The sequence below is a fragment of the Plecotus auritus genome (genome assembly GCF_963455305.1).
Source record: "Plecotus auritus genome assembly, chromosome: 7".
Lineage (NCBI taxonomy): Eukaryota > Metazoa > Chordata > Mammalia > Chiroptera > Vespertilionidae > Plecotus > Plecotus auritus.
The window spans coordinates 37,496,124-37,509,189 of record NC_137774.1 but is presented as its reverse complement, the minus strand read 5'-3'; the positions used below and the strand labels follow the sequence as shown (position 1 = coordinate 37,509,189).

At 37.2% G+C, this 13,066-nt stretch overlaps 1 protein-coding gene across 4 annotated transcripts in view; it reads right to left on the bottom strand.

Moving 5' to 3' along the window:
• Positions 1–13,066, bottom strand: part of PAFAH1B1 (platelet activating factor acetylhydrolase 1b regulatory subunit 1) — a 133,471-nt gene that overhangs the window by 12,216 nt on the left and 108,189 nt on the right. For all 4 annotated transcript variants that reach the window (XM_080681788.1, XM_080681787.1, XM_080681785.1 and 1 more), the window contains 4 exons: positions 10,800–10,884; positions 10,483–10,557; positions 9,128–9,334; positions 301–469 (listed from right to left, as the gene is read on the bottom strand). In XM_080681788.1, coding sequence (XP_080537914.1) covers positions 301–469; positions 9,128–9,334; positions 10,483–10,557; positions 10,800–10,884 — 536 coding nt within the window. The remainder of the gene's footprint in view (positions 1–300; positions 470–9,127; positions 9,335–10,482; positions 10,558–10,799; positions 10,885–13,066) is intronic.

The window sequence follows — 13,066 nt, the reverse complement described above, 5'->3', positions numbered from 1 at the left end:
TCTCATCGATGTTTCTGACTATCCCTCTTCCTTCCTCTCTGTAAAAAAAATCAATAAAATATATTTAAAAAAAATATTTGTGAAAACAATTTTCATACTTTATATAAACCACTAAGAGATACTTAAAGCATCATAACGAAAACAACTCTCAACTATGGCTTATCCATGAACTATTCCTTCAACGACACAGACAATTAAGAATTGAATGAAGGGAACCTGCACACGGTTAGAAAACAATATTCTTAATTCTGGAATGCCATGTGAGAAATCAATATCAAAACACCACCCTCTATTCCTTACCGTGCATGGTTCTGATGCATTCAAAGCCCTGAAAATCCCATAGTTTAATGGTCATATCTGCAGAACAGGAAGCCAGAAGTTTGCCACTGTGGTCAAATGAAATATCCTGTACAGAGTCTGTATGCCCCTTAAGAGTTCGTTCAAAATCTCCAGTCTCATAATCCCACACCTGTCACATGAACAAAAAATTGGTTAATATCAACCCATCACTTTCATGTTTCACATTTGCACTCAGCAGGCCAGTCTGGCACCTTACTAATTAACTGAGAAAGTGATAAAGGGTCACTGTCTTAGAAATTAGCACAACTTCAAGTATAAATTGGTCTTTCCTCTAATAAATTGATGGTGCAATTATTAAAATGGACCTCTAGTACCACATTATCTACCATGCACCTAATTATACGAGTGATTAAATATATAAAGCCACAAGACAAAGTCCCTTCCCAATCTGACAGTAGGCAACAGATACGTTAATAAGTAAATTTTAGTACAAAGAGTTTCAGGGGGCTATGACAGGCATATATATGTAGAATGAAAGTAACAATGAAGGAGTACTCAATTGTACTAGATAAGTGGAATTCAGATATCTAAAAGGCCAAGAAAAGACTTCACATGATGTAACTGTCCATGAAAAGCAGATTAACAAAAGAATGTCATTCTGATGTAAAAAAGTCAGTCACATATTTTAAAGATAACTTTTCTAAGATAATAGAAATAATGAGCTATCAAGAATAAATATTAGAAACGGATCTCAAGAACATACTAAACTTTCATTCTGGTGGTCAAATGCAAGTGTGAAGTTTAATCTTTCACCAATACCAATTACACTGCTCTAAAGTCAAATGATTAATTCCATTCTTTCCATAATTTCAAATTTATCTGTGGTAGGGTATATACCAACTAATTTAGAGAAATGTAGAAACTGCATTTTGAAAACTTAGAAACAATATAAATAACCAACATTGGCAAATGGCTAAGATATAAAATCTGTAACTGTATTGAATTTATGACATGCATACAATGTTATTTAAAAAAAGAAAAAAATTACACGTGATCATTACATAAAAAAAGAACCTAAGAAAAATGAACTATCTTCGAAAAAATTTAACAGAAAACTTCTGTACCCTTTCCAATATAAACAAAATTTTTTCCATGTAAATGTTTAAGCACTCCTACATGTGTTTAATTTTGTGTAACTTTGCTAGACTTATCCTTAATTGTGGTTTCTTGATGCTACTATAAGTTGCATTTTTAAATTTCAAATTTCAATTATTTATTGCTAGTTTATAGAAATGTAATTACATTTTGTATATTGACCTTGTATCCTGTGAGTCGTTAAATTCAGTCATAGTTCTAGTAGCTTTTTTGTACGTTCTTTGGAATTTTCTACATAGATCGTGTCTGCAAATAAAGAATTTCATTTCTTTCTTTCAAATCTGTATGCCTTTTATTTCTTTCTCTTCCTTACTGCACTGGCTAGGCACTCTAGTATAAAGGTGAATATAAGTGGTTGAAATTGGACATTCTGCCTGGCCTTGGTTCCTGATCTTAGAGGAAACCATTCAGTTTCCACCATTAAGTATTAGCACCACTGTTGGTTTTTTCAGATACCTTTACCTTTTATCAGGTTCTCTTTCTAGCTTGTTCAGTTTTTCTCATGAATGGATATTGGCATTTTTCAAATGCTTTTTCTGAATCTATTTTTTTAAATGTTTTCATTGATTTCAGAGAAAGAAAGAGAGAGAAACATCAGTGAGAGAAGAATTTGCTCGGATGCCTCCTGCCCCCTACTGAGGATAGAGCCCGTAACCCGGGCATGGGCCCTGACGGAGAATCGAACCTGTGACCTCCTCCTGGTGCATGGGACAAGGCTCAACCAACTTAGCCACACCAGCTGGGCTATTTTTGTTGTTGTTGTTGTATCATATTGATCAATTTTCAAATGTGGAACCATTCCTTGCATACTGGGTGCACCTACTTGGTTATAATTATCCTTTTAATAAGTGGCTGGATTCAATTTGTTTATAATGTGTAAGGGATTTTACATCTGTGTTCATACTGTATTGGTCTATAGTTTGTTTTTTTGTAATACCTTTGTCTTATTTTGTTACCTAAGTGTTTAATTTTGACACCAAGAGTTCAGAGGAACACTTAAGGTGTGATCTTTTTTTTTTTTGAGAGAGTGGGAGGGGGAGAGACACAGAAGAGAAACATCGATGTGAGAGGAACACATCAAATGGTTGCCTCTCGCATGCACTCCAACCAGGGCTGGGGACTGAGCCTGCAACTGAGGTATGTGCCCTTTACTGGAATCACACCCAGGACACTTTAGTCCATGGGCCGACACTCTAGCCACTGAGCCAAACCGGCTAGGGCAAGGTGTGATCTTCCATTTTCAGTTCACTCCAATTTCAGTTAATTTTCTTTCCATGTATTCATTAAATAACACTAAAATATTTTCTCTAAAATAAATATAGCCAGAAAACAAACTGTGTGTTTCTTCATAAATGGTGAGCAAATGGCATTTGTTAGTTTATAAATGTCAAGAATAAGAATTAAGTTTACTTTATATTTACCTTTTGTATAATTATAAAATGCTCATGATAAAAAAAAACACTATAATGTACTTGAAATAAAAGAAATAAAAAATATCCCTTATCCTAACAATAGCATGGGTTTTTTTTCCCATTTTTTTCTATGCCCTTTAAGTATAGTGACTGTGTATATTTCATTATTCAATTTTTCCCTTTGCTTCTTATGACATGAATTTTTCCATGTTGTTAAAAACTTACAGCATTCTTGCCCTGGCTGGGTAGCTCAGTTGGTTAGAGCATCATCCCAATATGACATGTTTGTAGGTTCAATCTCCAGTCAGGGCACATACAAGGACTAACCAATGAGTACATAAATAAGTAGAAAAACAAATAGATGTTTCTATCTCTCTCTCTTTCTAAAACAGAAAACAGCATTCTTGAAACAACAAAAAACCTTAGCATTCTTTAAAAAATAATTCCTATTGTTGGCTAAAATTTTTTTTTTATTATAGGAAACATATAAGTGAAAATCTTTGACTATTAAAAAATATCTGTCCTCATTTTGCAATACTTAGGGTCACACAATAATGGGAAAAGGAAAATTGGGTCAGAAAGTATAAACTTTTTAAGCTCTTCATATATTTTGCTAAATTGTTTTCCCAATAGATTATATCAAAATAATGAGAATGCCTGCTTCATCAAATTCTTATAACCACTGGGAATTCTCATTTGAAAAAGCAAAATATCTTGACAGATTTTATACATACTACAAAAGGCCTGGTGCACGAAAATCGTGTATGGGAGGGCCGGGGTCCCCTCAGCCCAGCCTGCACCCTCTCCAATCCAGGACCCCTCAGGGGATGTCTGACTGCTAGTTTAGGCCCAATCCTGGGGTTCGAGTGTAAACTGGCAATCAGACATTCCTCTCACAATCCTGGACCGCTAAATCCTAATTGTTCACCTGACTGCCTGGTTGCCCCTAACTGCCCCCCAAGTCAACCCCAACTGCCCCCCCTGCTGGCCTGATCACCCCCAACTGCACCCCCCCCCGCCGGCCTGGTCACCCTTAACTGCCCCCCTATGACGGCCTGGTCGCCCCCAACTGCGCCCCCCTACTGCCCTGTTCGCTCCTCATGGCCCCCCCGCTGGCCTGGTCGCTTCACACAGCCTGCTTGTTTAGTCGTTTGGTCATCCCTCACTAACCACCCCCCCACCAGCATGGTTGTAGGCAGCCATCTTGTGAGGGCGTGAGGGTTAATTTGCATATTACCGCTTTATTATATAGGATTATTTTAATTTGCATTTCTTCTATTAGTAGTGAGGCCAAACTTGTTACTGTTAGTTAGCTATTTTTTTTCCTCTATGAATTATCTCTTCATGTCCTACAGTCTATTTTTAGAGATGTTTCTGTTTTTCATATTTGTTTGAACTGATATTAAAGTTGGCAATCCTGCCGAAACCGGTTTGGCTCAGTGGATAGAGCGTCGGCCTGCGGACTCAAGGGTCCCAGGTTCGATTCCGGTCAAGGGCATGTACCTTGGTTGCGGGCACATCCCTGGTGGGAGGTGTGCAGGAGGCAGCTGATCGATGTTTCTCTCTCATCGATGTTTCTAGCTCTCTATCCCTCTCCCTTCCTCTCTGTAAAATATCAATAAAATATATTAAAAAAAAAAAAAAAGTTGGCAATCCTTAACCTGCTTTATTAGTTTAATGTATTTTGTTGTGTTGCTGTTCATTTTTTAAAACATTTAAGAATTAGTTCTAAGTGACAACCAGAAATATTTCAAAAATTTAAATGGTGCAATTAAAAATATTGTTATGAAGCCCCTGGCTGGGTGACTCAGTTGGTTGGAGCATCTTCCTGTCCACCAAAAAAAGTTGTAGGTTTGACTTCCAGTCAGTGCCAGTGCACATACCTAGACTGAAGGTTTAATTCCCAGTCAGGGTGTGTATGGAAGTCAACTGATCCATGTTTCTCTCTCACATAGATGTTTCTTTCTTTCTCTCTCCTTCTCTTTCTCACATACTTTCTCTCTCTCTCCCTCTTCCCCTCTCTCTAAAATCAATAAACATATCCTCAGGTGAGAATTAAAATTAATTAAAACAAAAATACTATCATAAACTATTCCAAATATCTACCCTCTATCAGTTTTTCTAAATTATTATAGTTCAAACGTTGATAATGTAAATGAGTGGTTCTAAAAGGAAATTCCTGACATCAATAAATGGATACAAACTCGCTGTATTTACCAGATGCACAAGAGAAATTACATAATATAATTTTAATTTTGTTATTGATAACTGTAATATTAGCTACAGCTTTTTGAGCCCTTACCATCTATTTAAGTTTGCCAGGCACTATACTACATACATCATCATTATGTATATATTATTTTAAGAAACAGAATCTTATGGCATATTTTTAATCCCCCTTCCCAACAAACGAGATAACTGAGCCTTAAATATAATCCCTTTGCCCAACATAGTCACAAGAATGGTTGCCTCTTGCATGAGCTCAGACTATGTGCCCTTTGTGTTTTCCTTTGGGTTTTTTGCAAAGTAGTTCTATCACAACCAGCACACTTAGAAATCACCTCACTTGAACACAACTGAAGAAAGAAAAAATATAGGAGAGTAAGTTTTTTGTTTTCATTCCACAAATTATCAAAGGAAGTAATTTTGAGAAAAAAGCTTTATGAATAAAAATAAATAGAACATTATTTATGACAGTAGATGACTAAAAATAACTTAAAATCCAAAGGAAGATCTGTTAATGCTGCTGAAACACTGCTGACATGAAGTACTCTTTTTTTTTTCTATTTTTTTTTATTAAGGACATGAAGTACTCTTTCAGTATCTGACCAGCACTGTGGTAAGCAGTTTCTCCGTAATAACACATTTAATCCTCCCTAAAACCCTGAGATAGATATTATCTTCACTTCACAGATGAAGAAAGGTAAGCACAAAAAGTGTATTTGCCCATGATCACATTAATTATTAAATGGCTGGGTCAGTACTTGAACCTACAACCTGGGCTCTGGACCATTAACTACCCTATAATGCCTCCATATACAAATAAAACAAACAGTTTTAAATCATTCAAAATCATCATTCATTAGAAACAAAGAAAGGTGTTTCTAAAATAAGTTTAATCAAAAAAGGAAATAAAACTAAACACAAATGCTTTTTATTAATGAAACAAACATTTGTGCACATTAAATAAAGACTAAATGGAAGGGAAGTTAAGTAGTTGCTGAGATATGTGGCTTGATTACAGATAAAAATTTAAAAACTTCTATTTGTAGTATTTTGTTCATGGAGTAAATGGTGTTTGTTGGTTCTCCATTTTCTTTTTCTTTTTTATTGATTTCAGAGAGGAAGGGAGGCAGAGAGAAATAGAAACATCAATGATGAGAGAATCATCCATCAGCTGCCTCCTGCTTGCCCCTAACTGGGTATTGAGCCCGCAACCCAGGCATGTGCCCTGATGGGGAATCGAACAGTGACCTCCAGGTTCTTAGGTTGATGCTCAACCACATTGACCAGGCAGGTTCTCCATTTTTATTAAAGCACTGAAAACTTATTCACAATTATAAAACAGATATAAATAACATAAACCTTGGCCATCTAAAAATAACAGGACTTTGCTCTAACTGGTTTGGCTCAGTGGATAGAGTGTTGGCCTGTGGACTGAGGGGTCCCGGGTTCGATTCCAGTCAAACGCATGTGCCTTGGTTGCGGGCACATCCCCGTGGGAGGTGTGCAGGAGGCAGCTGATCCATGTTTCTCTCTCATCCATGTTTCTAACTTTCCATCCCTCTTCCTTCCTCTGTAAAAAATCAATAAAATATATTTAAAAAAAACCCCAAAATACAGGACTTATACAAAATTATCTGGTAAGTAAAGGGAAACAAATAAGTATGTACCATTTGTAATATTTTAAAGTTGACTCCACAGATATATTTTAAGATGGCACATTTACAGTTTTGTTTATGCTTTTCAACTACCACTGCAAAATTAATAGTAAATACTGAACACCGGTTGGGTTTCCCAATGGTTAGAGCATCACCTCAAGGACCAAAGAGTCCAGATTTGATTCCTGGTCAAGGGCATGTACCTGGGTTGCAGGCCTGATCCTGGGCCGGGGCGCATGCAGGAAGCAACCAATCAATGTGTCTCTCTCATATCGATGTTGCTCTTTCTCTCCCACACCCCTCTCTTCTACTCTCAAAAAAAAAAAAAAAAAATCAATGGAAAAAATATCCTGGGGTAAGGAACAACAACAACAAAAAGGACTGGGTTCAATCTATTAAAAAAGGTTTACTTTGACTCCTATGCCTCATAATAGCAGTGCAGTTTTTTAGTACACAAGACTATCATTAAATCAATCATTTAAATACACATCTACATACATCTGAAAAATAGCAATATATTAAGGTTTTAGGTATGTAATCATCTCAGCCTACAGAAGTATATGATGCACATGTGAATTTAAGACTCTCTTCCAATGACTCTGCAGCCTGCCCCATGGATGGCCAGCCTAAAGCATAAAAGGAAGCCACTGATTTATAAACTATGAAGAACAAGTTAAGTATAACTGTTTCTTGCATTTTATGTTAGACTGCGGCTGTGTGAGATGTACACTCTTAAACCACATTCTCCTAAACCTCTCCAAATGAAACTTAAACTGAAATAAGCCTTAAAACAGAAAAACCTACCTAAACCTTTTAACTATATTTTACTTGTCTTTTTGGAGGTGGTTTATAAAACTGCCACTGCCTGGATTAAAGGGAATTACAAAAACAACCTTTTCTCTGATTAAAAGATAAAATATTAAAATATATTATGATTATTATGGGGGGGGGGAATGAAAGAAATACATAACTTATAAAGTGATAAGCACCTACATTCTTACACCCATGGAGAGAATTACTATTTAGTTTGGAATCAAAGCCAATATTAAATACTAGAGGCCTGGTGCACAAAATTCTTGCACGGGGGGCAGGGGAGGGCGTGTCCCTCAGCCCAGCCTGCACCCTCTCCAATCTGGGACCCCTCAAGGAATGTCCAACTGCCCGTTTAGGTCCGATCCCGGTCGGGCCTAAATGGGCAGTCGTACATCCCTCTCACAATCCGGGACCGCTGGCTCCCAACTGCTCACCTGCCTGTCTTCCTGATTGCCCCTAACCGCTTCTGCCTGCCAGCCTGATCACCCCCTAACCACTCCCCTGCCAGCCTGTTTGCCCCCAACTTCCCTCCTCTGCCCTCCCCTGCAGGCTTCATCGCCCTCAACTGCCCTCCCTTGCAGACCTGGTCCCTCCCAACTGCCCTCCCCTGTTGGCCTGATCGCTCACAACTGCCCTCCCTTGCAGGCCTGGTCCCTTCCAACTGCCCTCCCCTGCTGGCCATCTTGTGTCCACATGGGGGCAGCCATCTTATGTGTGGAGTGATGGTCAATCTGCATATTACTCTTTTATTAGATAGGAGAGAGGCCTGGTGCATGGGTGGGGGCCAGCTGGTTTGCCCTGAAGGGTGTCCCGGATCAGGGTGGGGCTTCCCTTGGGGCGTGGGGCAGCCTGGGCGAGGGGCCTGTGGTGGTTTGCAGGCCGGCCACGCACCCACGGCGACCCAAGCGGAGGCCCTGGTATCTGGTATTTATTTATCTTCTACAATTGAAACTTTGTAGCCTGGAGCGGAGGCCAAAGCAGGCCAGGGTTGCAGAAACTTGGCTTCCTCCATCGCCGGGGGCAACCCTAGCCTCCTGCTCTCTCCAGCTCAGTGGCTGCTGCCATTTTTGTTGCTATTAATCTATCTTCTATAATTGAAACTTTGTAGCCTTAAGCGGAGGCTTGGGCTGGCTAGAGTGTGCGGAAAGCTTGGCTTCCTCCATTGCTGGGGAAACCCACGCCTCCCTCCTGCTCTCTCTGTGGCCACAGCCATCTTGGTTGGGTTAATTTGCATATTCGCTCCTTATTGGCTGATGGGCGTGGCTTGTGGGTACAGCAGAATGATGGGTAATTTGCATATTACTCTTTTATTAGCTAGGATATCAAGAAGAGTCCAATTTAAATAAATTCTCTATTGAATTTTTTTTTTCAGAACATATTCATCTGTTGAATTACTAGTGTTGTAATCCTGTATTTTCATCTATTACCTTTGCTTAAAAGTAAGGTACACACTTTCCCTCTTTCTAGTTCCTCATTTTCAGGATGTTTTTATTTCTTTCACCCAATTAAATTTAAATCTGCTTTTAACAATTACCCTATTGCAAATCTTTCATTTTTAAAAATTACCTTAATTGTAGCATCCTCTGAAGCAGAGACCATAACACTGAACACAGGGTGGAAAATAACTCGAGTGACTGGACTCCTATGACCACTCAATGCATATTTTTCTGGTGGACGGGGAATCCATTCTTTTGGGTCTCGTTTCTGACCAAGAGGTCCACCTGATGTAAATTCTTCTTTTGCTTCATTTAGTTTTGATTCTAATTCCATAACCTTGAAAATGAACACATAGTTATATATTCAAATAGACACTAATTTTATTTGATATTTTAAAAAACTGCTTTTATTTTGTGTCTATATATGCAGAATACTTTAAAAAATAATTAAATTACAAAGCATTCATCATTTAATAAAAATTATCTTCATTATCTACCATCAAAATTTTAGTGATATAAAAACCAAAAATTGAGCCCTAACCCGTTTGGCTTAGTGAATAGAGCATCAGCCTGTGGACTCAAGGGTCCCATGTTCAATTCCGGTCAAGGGCATATACCTTGGTTGCGGGCACATCCCCAGTAGGGGGTGTGCAGGAGGCAGCTGATCGATGTTTCTCTCTCATCAATGTTTCTAACTCTCTATTCCTCTCACTTTTCTCTGTAAAAATTCAATAAAATATATTTAAAAAAACAAAACAAAGCAAAAAACCGAAAATTGAGAAAAATTCAGTACAATTTGTGTCTTAACTACTTAACTCAAATAAAAATTTCAATTTATATCTACTATTTAGAGGAAGAGCAGTGCACTTGTGTCGGTCTCTCAAAGTCTGTTACTCTTAGTAAACTCTTCCCAAACCAAGTTTACATTATACATGCTAGTAATATTTATAATAAAAGCCAAGATTTATTTAATATCTATGTTTTAGATATTTTTCTAAGAGATTTTGATGCATTAATTCATTTTGCAACAATGTATTTATTCATTCTAGCTTTGCCTACTAAAAATATAAATTTTAGGACCAGAATATTATTTATTGCCTTCACTTTACACATAAAAATAAAAGCTCAGAGACAAAAATAACTTGTCTAAGTGCACATTTTAGTGTTCTTTTCTCAGCATCACATTGGCTCCATTAGTTCTTCCCATCTAAACAAGACCAAGTTCTTAAGTATCAATTCCCTGAAGTCAGGTTTATGTAAATTTAACCCAGCTAGTACCCAGACTGCACGACTGAGCATGCATCAGCTATGATCTTTTTGGGTCAAAATATTTTTTAATGCATAGAAAACATATTATTTGCCTTTTCAACATTAAATATAATTATTAATTATGTTAATATTTTCAGAAAGTTATGTTAATGTTTTCAGAAAGTTTAAGAACATTCCAAATATAACCAACCAACTTTAAAGGAAAAATTTAGTTACCTTCTTTTGTAATCTAATAACAGATGTCCATTTTTTTTCCAAAAGACCAGCATATTTCTTATCTAATTCTTCATTCTAGAGGAAAAAATGAGAACCTTTTAAAAAATGGCTCAACTATGATAGTTCAAACCATACAGACCATTTGTCCCTGAGTCTAACTAAATATTACTAAAAATCTTATTATACTAAAAAAGGGTTGAAAACCAAGTTTAGTGCCACGTAAATAACAAATGATAAGATCTTTGAATAACTGAGGTGACTGTTAATTGCTGATACTTGAGTAAAATCCACTTACAATTGTAAAAAGTAAAACATACCATATCTAATTCAGCTTCTTTTTTAAAAACTGAATATGCCTCTTCATAACCATTTGAACGAAGATAATCTGCTATAGCCCGATTTCTGAAAGAAAACAAATTCAAATGACTTAAAAAAAATACAAGTATTTCACAAAAAAAGGACCTGATCCACCTAAGCCTCTAAAACATTTAGCTTTGTCAAAGTACAGCTTTAATAATATATGTTATACTATTCTTGGGCTTTTTGCTTTAAGTTTCTAATGTGTTGCTTACTCTACAAGCTGTGGGCACTCTGTAGAGGTCAAGATACGCCTTACATTAATAGGTACCAATTTGTAAAAGTAATAATCAATTTTGTTCATGTTTACATTTAGCCTTCCCTTACTACTTGTTATAGACACTCAAGAACTAGTAAATGCACAGCAAAAGAAACCATCAACAAAACAACAAGAAAGCCCACTGTATGGGAGAACATATTTGCAAATGTTATCACTGATAAAAGTTTAATCTCCAACATCTACAGGCAACTTATACAACTTAATAAAAGGAAGATAAATGACCCAATAAAAAAATGGGCAACGGACCTAGACAGAATCTTTTCAAAAGAAGACAGAAGGCAGGCCAAGAGACACTTGAAAACATGCTCAAAGTCACTAATTGTCCGAGAGATGCAAATCAAAACAAAAATGCAGTACCATCTCACACCTGTCAGAATGGCAATCATCAACAAATCAACAAACGACAAGTGCTGGCGAGGATGCGGAGAAAAAGGAACCCTCGTGCACTGCTGGTGGGAATGCAGACTGGTGCAGCCTCTCTGGAGAACAGTATGGAGTTTCCTCAAAAAACTAAAAATGGAACTCCCTTTTGACCCAGTAATCCCACTTCTAGGAATATATCCCAAGAAACTAGAAACACCAATCAGAAAGGATATATGCACCCCTATGTTCATAGCAGCACAATTCACCATAGCTAAGATTTGGAAACAGCCTAAATGCCCATCAGCAGATGAGTGGATTAGAAAACTATGGTACATCTACACAATGGAATACTACGCCGCTATAAAAAAGAAGGAACTTTTACCATTTGCAGCAGCATGGATGGACCTGGAGAGCATTATGTTAAGTGAAGTAAGCCAGGCAAGGAAAGAAAAATACCACATGATCTCACTCATTTATGAAAAATAAAGAACATTATATCCTAATGAACAAAAAGATAGATACAGAGGCAGTAAAGCACCGAACAGACTGTCAAATTACAGCAGGAAGGCTGGGGAGTGTTGGGGGGTGGGGAGAGATCAACAAAAGGACTTGTATGCATGCATATAAGCATAACCAATGGACACAAGACACAGGGGGTGGGGTGGGTGATGAGGGCATGGGACAGGGAGTAGGGGAGGCTGGGGGAAGGTCAATGGGGAAAAAAAAGGAGATATACGTACTACCATATGTAATACTTTAAACAAAAAAGAATTAAAAAAAGACATACTTATTTTAAAGTAAAAAAAAAAGAACTAGCAAATGAAGTTTAGTTTTGTAGAAAGACTTGTTCTGATAAAATTATAACTAGTAAGTATTTTTTAATATTAGAAACATCTTTAAACCATTCAGAGTGGGTGAGCCCTAGTCGCTGTGGTTCAGTGGTTAGCATGTCAGCCCACACACTGGAGTCTGGGGTTCAATTCCTGATGAAGAGCAAATATCTGGGTTGCAGGGTCAATCTCCAGCCCCAGTTGGGGCACATGTGGGAGGCAACTGATCTATGTGTCTCTCACATCAATGTTTCTCTATCTCTTACCCTCCTCCTCCCCCTTTCATTCTGTCTAAAAAAAAAAAAAAAAAAAAAAAAAAAAAAAAAAAAAAAATCAATGGAAAAAATATCCCCAGGTGAGGATTAATAAAACAAAACAAAAAAGAGTGGGTGAAAAAAAGAGCTTAAGCTATAAACTTAGTATACCATCACAGACTAAAACATTCATTTAAAAAAAAATTGAAGCTGAATTAGCAGATGCCTTTTCAGGCTCTCCTTACATTCCTTCAAAGAGAAAACCAGCTACCTCCCTCCTAAGACAATCTACTCCTCTATCAATTTTTGAGCCTTAAGTCCAATGTAATATAATAGTTGCTTAGGATTTACTTTAAAGCAATCTAAATTATTTAAAAAACTAATATATATAAAAGGTTAAACTAATTTTACATATCTACACAATAAAATGTTCTCTCCACCACTGACTCCCAATATTCCATCCCTGAGGCAATTACTTTACCAGTATTTTGTGTTTCCTT